General features: G+C 43.0%; 1 protein-coding gene across 4 annotated transcripts in view; it reads right to left on the bottom strand.

Moving 5' to 3' along the window:
- Positions 1-351: 351 nt before the first annotated feature.
- SASH1 (SAM and SH3 domain containing 1) overlaps positions 352-15,632 on the bottom strand; it is a 209,502-nt gene continuing 194,221 nt past the window's right edge. For all 4 annotated transcript variants that reach the window (XM_081139979.1, XM_081139978.1, XM_081139980.1 and 1 more), the window contains 4 exons: positions 12,119-12,232; positions 7,103-8,202; positions 5,499-5,630; positions 352-3,675 (listed from right to left, as the gene is read on the bottom strand). In XM_081139979.1, the coding sequence (XP_080996105.1) occupies positions 3,412-3,675; positions 5,499-5,630; positions 7,103-8,202; positions 12,119-12,232 (1,610 nt within the window). In that variant the 3' untranslated portion in view covers positions 352-3,411. The remainder of the gene's footprint in view (positions 3,676-5,498; positions 5,631-7,102; positions 8,203-12,118; positions 12,233-15,632) is intronic.

The raw sequence follows: 15,632 nt of genomic DNA, 5'->3' as shown, positions 1-15,632 counted from the left end.
TCAATGGAAAACTGGGGTTTTGTTAACTGTGTGATATTAAGCAAGTCAACCACCTGTGTGGCCTCAGAACTCATCCGAAAATGATGGGCTTAGACTACCAGTGACTTCCACCAATCTCTTTGTGGTTTAAGATGCTGTGATTATATGACTCGATTTTGCAATATTTGAAAAAATTCCCAATGAACTGGCAAAGAGAATCAGTGCCTATCAGACAGTGAGCGGTACTGTGGCAAAAGTAACTGTATGCAGCTACTACTACTTTTATATTTTATTCTTAAACCACACTTTACAGGTTCCTTTCCATTTCTCTTCCATGTGTATCTGAAAGATCCAAGGAAGAAGAGGCATATGTTCAACTGAAGAAATTTATTTACTTTTTTTTTTCTAGGTACATAGATGACAATTATAGACAAGTTTTGATACATAGGAAAACCCTTCTGTCCTTTCTCTTTGCTAAATGAATCATCACAATAATTTTTACAATTTTTTAAAAACAATACACAGCTTTCTTGGGCTGAAGCAATCGCGAGGACATATTGGTACTGGTATATTACAGCTACTTACAATGTTTAAAAACAGCAATGGAGAAAAATAAGTTATTTAAATACTGATTTCATATACAGAAAGTGCAATGTTGTTAGTTGTTATATAACTTGCTTGACAGCTTCTTGCTTTATCAATTTAAAATCAAGGGAACTTGGACTCAGACTGCTAGGTTTATTTTTCTGAAAATAATACAGTACACACAGGCAGCGGTGACTTGGTGAGCTGACTCCCTTTGCTGAGTTATGAAAGCAAACTTTGCTATGTCAGGAACTGATTACCAATACACCAGTAATTTCCAACGTCGCCCACCCCCAGGTTTAGGACAGAGAAAAGGGCCCCAGGGTAAGGCAGCCATAAAAATCTATCTCCTACTCAGTTATTTGGGAATGTCAGTAGTGGTTGGGGCCGGCTGCATTTCCTCCTCGACAGCTTCAAAGTGAAAATTTACACAACGGATGTGTAGCTACCTGAGCCTAACTGCCTTTCCAGGTTTCTTTTGTGCTTTCCCAAGATGACAATTGCCACCATTTCCTCAACATCCTGTACCAAGTGCAACTGTTTAAACCTGGATATTGCTGACCTGACCACCTGTCTTCCAACACCCACAGGCGACCCCAAGCCACCTCAGTTAAGTGTAACACACAAACACCGAGGCTTTTCTAGGATCAAATTAAAAGTGTAAAGCAAAAGAAGACCCAACAAATACTAACGATAAAAAACAAAGGATTTTTAAAAGTACAATAAAATAAAAACCACCTCAGACCTTTCAAATCAGGAAGGCCTTCCCACCCACAATTACCCGTGGTCCCTGAATTTGACTTCTCTATGCAAAGGCAATGATTTCCAAAGACGAGTGACAAGAGTACGGTTTGGCATTCTCAAAAGCTCAAGCTCAGAAAATTCCCTTCTCTGGTGCCACGTTTACTTCAATAAATGTTACAGTGAGAGTGAAAACTTGGAAATTCACGCAAGATTTCTCCTCCCCCTTCGTTACCTGTTATGCATGACTTATGCGTGGTCTTTTTGCTTAAACTCCGAGCAGGGTCTCTCAAATGTCACGCTGAGGTTACTGCAAACACAGAAGAGAAGCCCACCTGACAGCCCTGTGTCGGCCACAGCACTGGACACGTTTCAGCAACGTGGTTATAGGAGAGTCCAGCAGCCGTGTTACTTCCCAAATGGGCTATGCTAATGGGATGTCACAACCTGAGGTGACAAAAATGGGCCATTTTTAAGTGTGCCATCGAAATTTGGCAGCTTTAGGTTTTTATTCTAGATTTCCACAACTTCTTCCCATGGCATCTTACAGAAAGTCTTACTGAAGAAATATATATTATTTTTTTAAATGCATACCAAAGAATGACTACATATATCACCTGAGAACATCTTTTCCTCAGAAACACAGATCTAAGTATATAAAGCAAATGCTGAAATGGCTTTGTAATTAATGAAATCACTTTCCCCCCTGAGGGAAGTCATTTGTTTTAGTGAGTAGATGAAATATTACAGAACTTTTGATCAAAGCTTTGTGTTGACAGGGTTTCTATTGTAAATGATCACAGTCAACGCTTAGCATAGTGCTTGTGAAAGAACAAAAAAACAAAGTCATTTTGGAAAAATGGAAATCTTATTAGTTGTCTAAACTGCTTGCTGGGAAATCAGACACAAGACTAAAAGGGCAGAATGTGCTGAAATCAGTTGGAAACAATTGAAAATATGCAAATACCTAATATATGGAGAATGTCGTTTGGCTCCAAAGTGAAGCTTTATTTGAATTAAAAGAATTATATAAATAAGAAAAGAAGGAAAACAGTATCTTAATGGTAAGACAGAAAAAAACTTTTAAACATCTCATCAACTACTTCCCTTTTTCAAAACATGTCTGAAATCTTCAGCCTTACAATGACTCTTTGCAGAGGTGTTCTGTTAGCTGACGGCTGAGTTTTGGGATGGACGTGGCCAGGAGTCCAAGCCAACACCATGGCACAGTGATCAACATGGTAACAACACTACACTGATTAAAATGAAAGGTAGTTATGTAAACACACACCCACACCCACTCACATATACACACATGGTATCTTTGTGAATTACAGATAGTTTTTTACTAGATTTGTAGTTAGATACACACTCCTGCGAAATAAGCCATGTAGCATGAGATCATCAGAGAAGCCCATTTTTGCTGGAAACATCCCAGATATGTCAGATGGCAGTCTAAGCTGAAAGACTTGGAACTATGGTTACATGGTAGTGAACGCTAGTTAGATAACTGCTTAAAAGCTTATATTAAGGCAAATAAAAGCTGACTGCTAGAAAGCAATTATTAAAATGTCTCGTTTACCTAAAGGAGAAGAGGACTTTTTTTTTCTAGTGCAGACAGATTTTCTTACTTTTGAACCAATGAGGGTGTCAACCGTGTACAATCACTCCCGAGTCTGTTACTTTGGCCTAGCTAAGCCTGTCTGGTCCTCGGGGATCGTGCAGGGTGACAGACGGAAGGTCAAGGGCCCCATGAGAAATGGAACAGGCTGCCCCTCCCTCTACCCCCTCCCGGCACACCCAGACCGACCGGAGGCACAGCTTTTGTGGCAAGTTGGCATCTTGGTTCTACCATGTTCTGGAAATAAAAATAAGTGCTTGTCTTTTCTTTGGGGGTCAAAGAGAACCACCCCGATTTCCTCAAAGGGGCTTTTCTGGAGAAGAGAGGGTCATCGGGCCTGTGCCAAGGTTTCGAGCTCTGTCTGGCCACACACTGGGCCTTTCTTCTGGATCTGGTCTGCATGTCAGGGGAAAGAGAAATTGCATCAGCATCATAAGCACAGTGAAAGGGTGGCTCTTGTCCAGGGAGGTCCATCCCAGGCCTGGCTACACGGCCTCAGGGCCTGGTGGCAGTTTGAAGAGTCTGGCTGCAGACACGAGCTTGCTTATGTGTCTCTCCTCTGTGATGCCAGCGTCCTGAAGGCAAGTGTGGGACAGAGAAGGCACTTGGCCCAGTGTGCTGAAGCCTGCCTCTGTGAGGGCACTGGTGTACATGGGCAAACCAATGGAAATCAGCCAATCCGACACAGATGAAATGCATCCGGGAGAGAGGGGCTTTCTGCAGATTTCTGTGAGTCCGCCGCTTGGAATCTGGATAAAGAAAGAAAACCATTTAGAGAGACTCTACACATGCCACTGGAAGGCTACTTCTTATAAGCCTAAAAGGAACACTACTATCACATTACGCCGCTGTACTAGCAGAAAGTGAAGATGCTATATGTCAAAAACCAAGTAGCATAAAGAATCCTTTCTCGATTTTTCAGAGGTGAGTCAAATTTTCGAGAAAGTGTCTGAGGTTCTAGAAGGTACGTGGAATTAGACCTAACCCAAATTATGTGTCCAACTTTCCACACTGTGAGCATTTATATTTCTGGCTATTTTGTCTCGTGGTGACATGCTCTTCAAGGAGAGATCCCAAAGATGACTGAAGAGGCAGGCCGTCCTGTGCGACAAGGTGAGAAGTAAAACACTCAATGGTTGCATGCTTATAAAGTAGATTTTCCACCATATTTTGAATCTACATTAACAACTAGAAGATTAAACATTTCACCACTATAAAGACCCTAAAATACAATAATAACAAGTATTGGCTAGGGCAGGGAAATGGTCATTTCTATTTGACTTTGGGAAGACCAAGTGCTATACCTTTCAAAAGGTAACTGACTACCACATGGGCACATCTCTGACAGGTGGTGCGGTCTCGATGAAGCAAATCCTTTCAAGTAACGTATCCTTAGAAATTAACCTCAGATGTCTACATAGGATTTATTAAGAGTGTTTTTCACTACATTACTGAAAATAAGAAAATTGGAAAAAACCTAAATGTTTCACCAATACAGATGGCTAACCTAGAACACATTCACCAACGAGAACACTTTGGAGTGTTGATGACACAAAAGAACTTTTAGTAAGACGACTGGGTTCACGCTCTGACAACAGAAAACAGTCAGGTTTCGAAACTGTGCATTTAAGTTCTTTGTATCAACAACACTCCAAAGTGTTCTCGCAGGTGAATGTGTTCTAGGTTAGCCATCTGTATTGGTGAAACATTCAGGATTTTTTTTCAATTTTTGAAATTTTCAATAATGTAGTGAAAAACTCTCTTAAAGCTCTGTAGACATCTGAGGTTAATTTCTGAGGATACATTACTTGAAAGGATTTGCTTCATGGAGACTGCACAAAGTCTCAGGGATGTACTTGCTAAGTGGAATAAGCCAGTCAGAGAAAGACAAGTATCACATGATCTTACTCATATGTGGAATCTAATGAACAAAAGTGACTGATGAACAAAATAGATCCAGAAACATGGAAGCATGGAACAGACTGATGAATCTCAGAGGGAAGGTGGGGGTAGGTGGGTGGGTGGGGGGAAGAGAGTAATTAAAGAATTTATATGCACATATACATAACCCATGGACACAGACAATAGCATGGTGAAGGCCAGAGGGGACAGGGCTAGAATGGAGGGTGGTCAATGGGGGGAAAAAAGGGGACATCTGTGATACTTTGAACAATAAAGATAAATTTTAAAAACAAAACTGTGCATTTACTATTATTATATATAGACAGAGAAATGACTGGATGGAGTTAACTTCTTTGCAGTGCTGGGAGTGTGGATAATTTCATTTTTTTTCTTTGCAGGAGGCAGACAATCAATGACTCTCATCATTGATGTTTCTATCTCTCCTCCCGCCCTTCCTCTCTCTGAAATCAATAAAGATATATATTTTTAAAAAATAAATAAAATGACATTTTAAAACTCTGTAGGCTGAATATGCATTGCTTCCCTCCCAGGGGTCTTCTTTTGATAGTTATAATGAACCCCGGGCTACTTCGTGGATGCCAGTGTGCTCAGCATTAAGCTCTGTAACTAAATGGATTCAAAAAGCGGGGTGAGAGTAACGGCTGCTCACCGCCATGCGGTGCTGCTTGCGAAGCAGCTTCACCCGGATCTGGTCCATGTGGGCGGCCACGTCCCTCTCGGGCTGATCGAGGTCTTCTGCGTATCTTTGCACCAGGGCTTCGGGAATCCCGCAGCGGCCGTGCTGCGAGGGGAAACAGAAATGTGTCAGATGTTGTGGCAAGGATCCCTCTTTCTCCAAGAACAGTGAACATAAAGCAGGTTAAGACATTTAGCTACTGGAACATAGCACCAAAAGTTTTCATTGGAAGTGAGTATGTATTCTCTATGGTCAGGATGTTTCAGAGGGAATACTTTTACATCTTTACATTTCAGGCAGTAATAAGCTCTATGAAAATGTTTTCAAACATAAAGCAAAATACTACCATCCTACATTGTGGGGGTGAATGCCCTCACCTCACTCTACCTGATCACTTTGCAAAATATTACTGAAGACTGTCTCCTGAACTGCAGGGGAGAAGGGCAAACTTCTGCTCTGCCGTGGTCTACTGCTGTGCCTCATCTATCAGGACGTATACCACAGGCCCCGGCCAGGTAGCTCAGTTGGTTAGAGCGTCGTCCTGATACACCAAGGTTGTGGGTTCAATCTCCAGTCAGGGCACATAGAAGAAGCAACCAATGAATTCATAAATAAGTGAAACAATAAATCAATGTTTCTCTCTACCCTCCCTTCCTCTCTCTCTAGAAAATCAATTAAAAAAAAGAAGAGAAAAAAAAGGCTTATAGTGCCCATATCACTAGGCCAGCATTTACTGCAGAGTCGAATTCTCACTACTTTCTTTTCAAAGGGGTTCATTCACTAGACATTAGGGAGAGGAGGATACTATTGTAAGGCATGATCACAACAATTTTATAACAAGGACTCCCAGGACTGCGTTATAACAGAGCTGGCATTTCCCTGAGCAAAGTCCAGTTACGTCTATTCTCGTTTGTCTTCAGTCATTGTGGAATTGGTAGTTCAAATCTTGATTTTTCTCAAATGAGAAATGAGTTTTCATTATAGATCTCAATGTTTTGGGTAAAATGGGATTTTCACATAATCCTTTCCCCGTTACGCATACAAGATAATGGTACAATACAATTATTACATCCAAATAGGGTTCTATAATTCTCAAAGTATGTTCACATTTATTTGCTCCTAATAATATCTATAAGAGGTAGCTATATAGGTTATTATTAATTCCACTTTACATATAGGAAAATGAAATGAGGATTTGTTAATATCTAAAAACATACATGTTAAGACAGGAAAACTGGAATTCAGGCCTATCCTGTCACCTAAACCAAGCCTTTCAGGAACCAGTTCTAGTACTGATTTACAGTTTTAACTGCAATGTACAGCTGCCAAAAATTAAAAACAAATAGGCAAAAGAAAAAAGGAAAAGAAAATCCAAGGCTGTATTTGCATTTCATCTGGACACTGTGCCCCCATTCATGCCATCACCAAGCAGCAGAGGCACCTGTCAGCCACCCTGTACTTTGTCAGAATGGCCCCCACCTCCAGGCTGGCCTCCTGGGTCAGCTGGTGTTCCTTTCACCGGGCTGCCTGACTTATAAAAGCAGAGGCCTGTGAAGTGGGGTCTGGGACTTTGATACCTTATCGGAATATGGCTCCTCAGTGAGATCAATGCCTTCAGCCCGTAACTTGTCTTCAGTGAGCATTTCCAGATCGACTCCCCGAGGGCAGGAGATCTTCCTGGTCAGAGGTCCACCCAGCCTCACCCCATGCTCCTGGAGGCTTGCACTCTCCCGCAGCTCTGAGAGCCAGGGTGGTGGCCTGGAGCTTGGTGGGCTGCCAGGCTCCTGCCTGGAGGGAGGCCCAGAAGCCAGAGGTGAGTGACAGTCACTAGGGCCACCGGAGCCACCCTTTTTCAGGGGCAGGCTCGGTGCGCTGGGACCAGGAGGACCGGGGTGGAGGCCATTGGCCAGGCGTTCTTTGCTCTTCTTAGCAGGAACAGGTGGAGGCTGCGTAGGATGTCTGGCTGGCGTTTGGGCCTCAGAGCCCCTCTGCTCACCTTCTTTGGTGCCTGGGGGCTGATATGTTCCTTCAAAATCGAGTCCTTTTCTGTGACCCTCAAGAGGAGTCCTTGTGAAACTGTGTCTAGGAGGTTGAGCATCATAGTTTTGGGGCAAACACAGAGGAGGTGACATGCCCTGGGAAGAGGCTGCGACTGAGCCACCCAGTTTCTTAGTAGTCGTTTTCTGAGGGTCAGAAAAGCTCTTGCTTTGGGTCAGTAGCAATGCATTGTCAGCGGCAGAATCTTGCTGGGGGCTGTGAACCTTGGTGACAGAGGAGGCTGTCTTTTGTGGCACTTCCGGTATCTGAGGGCAGGGCTCTGTTGCCGCGCTAGGCACATCCTTTTCATCATCAGGCTCTCCTTGAAGGTCATCCAGGGAATGGGATCGGGGCCACGTTTTCACAGGCTGGGGGCCCTCCAGGGTCTCACAGCTCCGGCAGATGGACACGGGGAGGCTTCTCCGGTTTTTATTCAAACCAGTCACACACGGCTGATCACAGCGCTTGAAGGTGTGAGGGGTCAGACCGCTGCCCAGCCTGCTCTCCTCCAGCTTCAGTGCGTCCACCGACTTCAGCAAAGGCAGGGTGGGGAAGTTGCCCAGCTGATTCCTGTTGAAAGACTTCAAGCTGGACTCGGTGGATGACTTGGCAGAGAGAAGGGCAGATTTCCGAGTCTTGCCTGTGAGACAAGGAAATGTGTTACAATCCCATCTTCAAAGGCAAATCAATCAAACTGATGTATAAAGGTGTGCTAACATAATTGAAATCTCCGACTCCTATATCCCATTGCTGAATTACATATACTAAGGGCAGAAAATCACCATTCATGACGTTGATTGATAATGGGATTACTGTGGTCTCATTTTTATTTTTAGGAAAAATTCTTAGTCTTACTAAATGTCTCATGGAGATCGAAATTAATGGAGTTATGTGCTAAGGAAATATGCTGTGTCAGGCAATAAAGCAAGTCTGGGCCTAAAGTCTGTTCCTAAGCTGCAATCAGTGTGGAAGGTTGATCGTCCACAGCCCATTCAGAAAACACACGGATGGGATTTCTGTCCAGTGAGCATAATTTCCTCAGGTCACAGTTGCAGAGGGGAGGTGGACTGAATTCTGGGGCAGGTTCTATAAATGTTGCGGCCCCATAAGGTTCACTACTACCTTTAAAATCACACCTTCCTCCAAGCCCTCCCCTCTTCGTGTTTTGTGTATAAAATAAATCAATCCTAGAAGCAGTTGGCCAACCTTGGTATAGATAAGTAAACAAGCTTAAGTGAGTATGTTGCTTGAGACAATCTATAAAATACTGACATGGTTCTAATTCCCTACAAAATAGCCCTGATTAAAATAAACTGTCAGACTAATAACTGAACCATCAACCAGACATAACCTATTCATCTGACAAGTGTTGACTGATATTAACCAATACTACTACTTGATAGGACTCACTGAGAATTTACTAGCTATGGGTCAGGCACTGTGCTAAATGCTTAGTTTTTTTCCATCAATCTCTCGCTCTGTTACATTTTTTATTAATACCATGTTTGTTGTGTGCTTTGATCCTGGGCTGAGGGGAAGACCCCAGATGATAAAACATAGTCCAAGAGATCCTAGTACTTTAGGCCCACCAAAAAAAAAGAAAATAAAAATATTAAACCCACATTAGATCTGGAAGATACAAAGAAATGGCTGGCTCTCATCTCTGAAAAGCCACATCTTGTAACTAAAGGTTTTCAGGAAACCCTTTACTACTGTTTTTAATCTTGCTGTAAGTGGGAGCTTGGGGGGCACAACAGGAAACCACAGAGCTACCCACGGAAGTACTGAGTTCACCTGAGCTCATTCCACTTAAGACTTCTCTTCTATCGGAGACAAGTAATCTTCCTGAAATTTCTTATCAACTGCTTCCTGAATGTTAGGACAGGGAAACAACAAACAAGCCATGCAACCCTCAAATTGTCCTCTCCCCCAGTAACTGCTATGGACTCAGGCACAGCGGAGACACTGAAGGTGCCACTGCACTGTAACCCTGATGGATGGGCCACGTGGTAAATTGTTTCCCTCATGGACCTAATAGTTCCCAACACTCAATGTTGGTTTTTATTGTGTAAAGAAAAGGACATCGGAGACACACAATTTAGGTTTTACAGCTGCAAATACCTTAGACGGAATTTATTCACCTCACACAGCAGTCAGGAGGAATGGGTACTGGAGGCTAACTATTAACTATAGACAAGGAAGGTGGAGAGGTCAGAAAGGGAAAGATCAGCACCGAGTTCGTGATGGTAACAGCATCATTCTTTTCCAGAAAATTGGAAATCAGTACTTTTCAAAGCAGGAGTATCTTTTTAAATGAAGCTTCATTTATAAAATAGATCAAAGCTGCCAGGGCAGCTCCAGGCAAAGCCCAGGCATGACTGAGCCCCTCTGTGGCCACCATCTCTCACATCACCCATGGTCCCCTGCCCCCACCCATGGTACCCAAGGAATGCAGAACCCCACCATGAGTCACACTTAAAAACCAGGGCTCTGGGTGCATGTGCTCCCAAGCCAGAAGTTATTGCACAAGAAGCCCTGGCTCCTTTAAACACACCGTGTGTTTATTTCTCCCTTCACTGAAAATACTTTCCTAGTGAGAACCAGAATAGAACTGTGCACCCTGGTTTAATATTTGAATAAACAAAGGTGGGGAAGGTACCATGTTCTTAACTGTGAAGTGGACAAAGACAAAAATATGGGGGGGGGGGGGGAGTCAAATGCTTTTAGTTTGTTTGAACTGCAAACTTCTGGCAATTTTAGACCCTGTTGTATACCGTTATGTTGCTTTCCAAAATTAAATGCATGGTTGATCCTGTTGTCCCAAAATCTGTTTATTGATTGTCTTCCATGTGCATATAACTATGGAGGACATGTTATAAGTCACTGATTCTAAGAGGCCATCATTTGCAGTGGGTATGGGACTCAATGCTCCAACTAATGGCAAAAAAACACGTTCTCTAGTGACTCCCAGTAACTAGACCATGGGCAGGGCTGGCCCAACGATGTAGTGTGGGGACCACAACTCTGAGCCCATAGTCATGCTCTCTGAAGGAGAAGGAAGGAAGCACCGTATGAGATGTGGGCAGTTGTGTTCTGTATGGCTGGTCAGAAATTTTGAGATTTTTGAAAAACAAAGTATAATATTTTAGGATGTAATCATATGCCCTTTATTTTCAGAGATCTAGCTTCCACAAAAAATGAAGCAATGAATGCTTGGATAAAGTCTGTCTTTTCACTTTATTTTGATATTAGATATCTTCATACTGTAATCTTTGATAGACCACAGCCAGAATCTCTTTCACTGAAGGAGCCACTCTAACTGTGCCCCCCAAGCTAACATGATTGCCTGCTTCACTGGCACAGTCTGAACACCGAGGGCTGCCCCGGCCTGGGCTATGTGTGAAAGAGAAACACTGAGGAGAGGGATGATGGTGCTGGAGGAACCAAACCTTCAGGCCCTGGCTTCCCATCATGTTCTCAGAGAGGCTCCTCAAAATCTTCATATTGAAATGAGAGACCCATACATGACAGTCCCAAGCACTGAGATCTTCTTGCTCCACAGAGTAAATAAGCAAACAAGTATGCAGAGGTCCTCCATGGTATGTACTTTCTCCTTATTTAAAAATAGGTCCTCTTATTTAATCTACCCCTGGTTTCTGAAAGTACTTATTATAACAATACAAACTACATCTCTTCTGGCTTAAAGTTCAATGAAGTCCAGACACCACTGGTTGACATATGATGACACCAAGGAGAGTATGGACTTGAAGATGCTTATGGTATTGGAAAGTAAGGTCTAAAATACTGAGGGCCTGTTATGAGCCAGGGTGGTGCCAGGTGAGATGGTCTAAAGGGAAAGAAAAACAGCTTTAGCTATTACATAACCTCTGAGCTTTGAAGTCTTCCTCTAGAAAATATGCCTTGAGTGATCATGGGCAATACATACGTTAAGCACCGAGTCCACTGCCCAATTCATATCCAATGTTGAATAAATACTAGATATTAACATATTATTGTTTTGTTTAAGTCTTACAACAATCTCAGAGAGAAACTCATCTTGCTATTTCAGAGGTAAGGGAGCTCAAAGACATGAAGTTAACTTGACCAAAGTCTTCAGCTCATAAATGTTCTATTCAGGGTTCAAACCCCAGGTCTCCTCACTTGAAATCCCACGGCTCTTTTCATGATCTACACTGGGTGTTAAGACTCTGAGAGCTTCAGGACAATGGAAAGTTGAGGGTCCCTTTCTCTGACACACAAGTTTAGTCTTGAACTCTCCATTTATATCCAAAGAGGTACGAAAGGATAACTGATGAGAGGATGGCTGTAGTCATTTCTCAAGAACATCAGTTGCCTAGGTTCTTGGGGGATATTCACTCTTCCCAAGGATCTTAATTAAGCACCAATAATCCTGGAAAAATTCCTCCCTCTATTGCCAGTATTTCCCAAAGTCTCAGGCAGAGGAAGAAAGTCATTAGCCAAAGCACAGATGTCAAGAAATGACCCAAGCGGCTTGCACACAAAGATGCCTCCACGATTATCTGTAACGACATTACCATTTTCCAGGTTCTCACTGCTTTCGTAGCATCCTGAGTCTCGTGGGGAGCATCCGCTCAGGCCCTGGCTGTCAACAAGCAGCTTCTCCTGAGATCCTGACTGGTCACTGTTACCTGGAGAAGGTGAGCATAAAGCATGGAATCTTAAGTCAACCAAATCCCAGGTTTACCATCAATTATCACCATGCATACCATACATGTTTAAGCCTTGGGCTTTTGGAAGAACATTTTTCTTTTCAAATAAAGTATCACAGGAAGATAAATTTGGAGACTGAGAGTGATAGTTGGAGTATGTCAATGCCCTTTAAGTTACCCAGAGGGTGACTCTGGCTTCAGGCCGTTCATGGAGAGAAAGCACTGAGAGCCTTGTGTCAATAGTGGGGGAAGAGCAACCACAGTCCTTTCTTAGGGATGGTCCCATGGAACAGAAGCAAAGAGTGAGCATGTCACTTTCACAAGGAGCTGTTGTTGTGTCCTACGCTTTTTAGAAATCTCTAAGATTTGTGTTTCAAGTTATTTGTCACATGCTTTCCAAATTTAAGAGCTACTATAAAAGTGTCAAATGAAGTATCGAATTTTATTACAATTTACAAACATTCTTTGGCCTTGGTGACACGGGCTGGCCATTGCATTATCTCAATGAAACAAGGCTGGCAGAAGGGAACAAAAACCCCTACACCCAGGAGGAGCCAGGGACAAATCCTTTTGTGTCTGTTGTTTGGATTCAGCTAGAGGGCATTCTTTCCCTTTGCCTTCTCCCTTTGGGTTGGGTCAGCATTCCTGTTCAAAGGATAAGGCAGGGAAAGCTCAGGAAGCCCTCTAACAGGGACTCTGGGTAAATACTCTGCAGGCGGATGACTGAAAGTTGAAAGTCTGCATCCTAAAGAGAAGCAGATGTTTTGGGTGAGTGAAAGTCTGCCTGGAGCGGGTCCTGTGGGAAGTCCTGTGGGCCATCATCAGCCAGCAGTGTCACTCTGCACGCTGCACAATGAGGGCACGCGTGGCAGGACTTGGGATCGAGGTTACACAAAGAACATCTTTGTACTGTTATGCAGACTAAGTGCTTGGTCACATAACACAGAAACTAAGGAAACATTTCCTACATAAAATAACTAGTTGCATGATGAACAACTTTATTTTCCTTTTCACTTACCCTCCCCCCACCACATACACAAAGAAAAAAGAACTCAATAAACCTGAAATCTGATGCCTTTTCTCAGGTCATTAAGAAAATAAATCGTGGGAAGGCAGAGGGCTGCCATCCCACACATGGGTCAGCTGCTTCTACACCCACTCACCACTTCCTGTTTGTATTTCTCACATGGAAAGCATTTTATAACAGAAATCATAGCAGAAATCATGGCAGGGTAGGTCCTTAAATTAAGCCCCTAAATTGAGAAGTGCTATTTTTTAAATGATTAATGAAAAACTAATTGGAAGTATAAGACCAAACTCTACCCTCTCCCCCACACAAAAAAGTGGAACATTCTAGAGTGATGTTCTCATTGTGTAGCAGTGTCTGTGGATTTGGAGTGGCCTTTGTCCTATCCCAGCATGTTATTTAGGAAAATGATACTTACAAAATGAGGGCTTTGAGCTATCAGTTACAACCCAGGAAGAGGAATCAACATAGTTTGTCCTTGGCAAGACAGTTCAGTTACTGCTTCAGCTAAAACAATCCCCAAAGTGCTGACCAATGGGAATAAAACATAACACTTGTCCCCTGCCACTGCATGAAGATGCAAACTATGTCTGCATCTCTGGGTACGCCAGCCTCATCAGACACAGCATGGCACCTGAAGTTATCACGGGGAGGGAAGGAGTCACTCGCACTGCCCGAAAACCAGTTCAATTTATAAAATCACAAGGCATATGTCGAAGGGCTGCTGTCACTTTCTTCCTAAGGGATTCAATCAGCAGCTACTTAGCAGAAACCTAACTATCAAGTTTAACAAAATTCCCGAAAACTAAAAGCCAGAGTTTCCCAGCAACTTGACCTCCTTCACCACAGAGAAAGAAGAGGTGGGGTACCCCTTACATGTGCAGCAGAATCAAGGTCATATCCTCTCCCTTACTATAATTAATGTCAAGGTACAAAGAGGAAAGGTGAGCTAGAACCAGGAAAATTCTCACAGTCAAAGCAAGAGCGAGGACTGGGTTGTGGGGCTGAAACCCCACTGGGGCATGACCCGAACTTGGTCCTGAAGGGACTATGCTTAGGCTAGAGCTCTCCCCATCCCCACCTCAACACACACACACACGTACACAAACACAGGAGGAGGAAGAATATGCTAAGACATTGACAAGATAGTCAAATGTCAGATGGTTCTTGTGCACAAGGACATGCGCCATTTTCTGGAGAGTAGTTACCTCGGAAAGAAGAAAAAAGGAATGGAATTCTTGGATAGCAGGCCTTTCAATGGGCTTATAACATTTATTTCTTTAAAAGAAAAGAATGGAAGCAAAAATGTTCACTTTAGTTCGATTTAGAAGGTATATATATGGATGTTTTATTTTTCTCTGTACTTTTCTGCATATTTGAAATAACTGCTCATTAAAATTCTTATAAAAAGTATTGTCTCAGAGAAGAGTTTTCAACTAGGCAGACATAGGACAGTGGGTTCGGGATCAGTGTAAGCAACTGCTATCAGACAATGAGAGTCTTTTCCAAATGGAGCCCTGTAGGAAGGCCGTGGGTGCAACAAGACAGGCTGGTAGATGTGCTTCTTGCTCTTGTGGGAAGCAGAGCTAGAAAACTTGCAAGATCTCTAAGACCTCAGTAGATCGCAGAACCTGTCCAGTGTATAGGAATTTAGTTTGACATATATCTACTATATTCCTCTAAATGATTACTTAGAACACTTCTTAAACACAGAATTTAACTGCACTGAATGTAAAATCTTATCATCTGGACCCAAATCTTTGTCATAATAAGCACTGCTGAGACCTGAAAGCCTTTGTCTTAGAGCCAATAAAAGGAAGGGCTGCTTTACACACTAGGAATGCTGTGAACAGTGGCACAGCATACATTTGAGATAGAATTTGAGAAGCAAAGGTCTCTCCTTGGACTTCTGAGTGAGCATCATGATGGGCAAAGATTCCCCCTTACAAAATACCTCCTGGTGCAAATCTCAGGATGGGATTCCAAGAAGGACACTGAGTCTGAGCCAATGAGATATAACACAGGCTCAGCAAAGACCCTGCCTTCTACTCCGTCTTTAGCATTGCTCCACCTATGTTCTCACAGGAAACGTAATGGATGGGGTTTACAAACCAGCTGTCTCAGTGACTAAGGAAGAGCAATGAGCTATTTTATAGAGCAGATGTAGTCCAGGAGACTCAACCTGAATTGTTATTAATATAGCTGGTTGGCCACACCAGGCACTGGGCCAGGCTCTTGAACACACAACCTGGCCACAGACCCCCAACACCAAGACACACTTCCAATACTGAAGAGACGTGGTTATAAACTACAAAACACTATTCCGTTCAAATCTACCCAAAGGCAGTGTGT

The sequence above is a fragment of the Miniopterus schreibersii genome (genome assembly GCF_964146895.1).
Source record: "Miniopterus schreibersii genome assembly, chromosome: 6".
NCBI lineage: Eukaryota > Metazoa > Chordata > Mammalia > Chiroptera > Miniopteridae > Miniopterus > Miniopterus schreibersii.
This window is presented reverse-complemented; position numbering and strand designations above follow the sequence as displayed.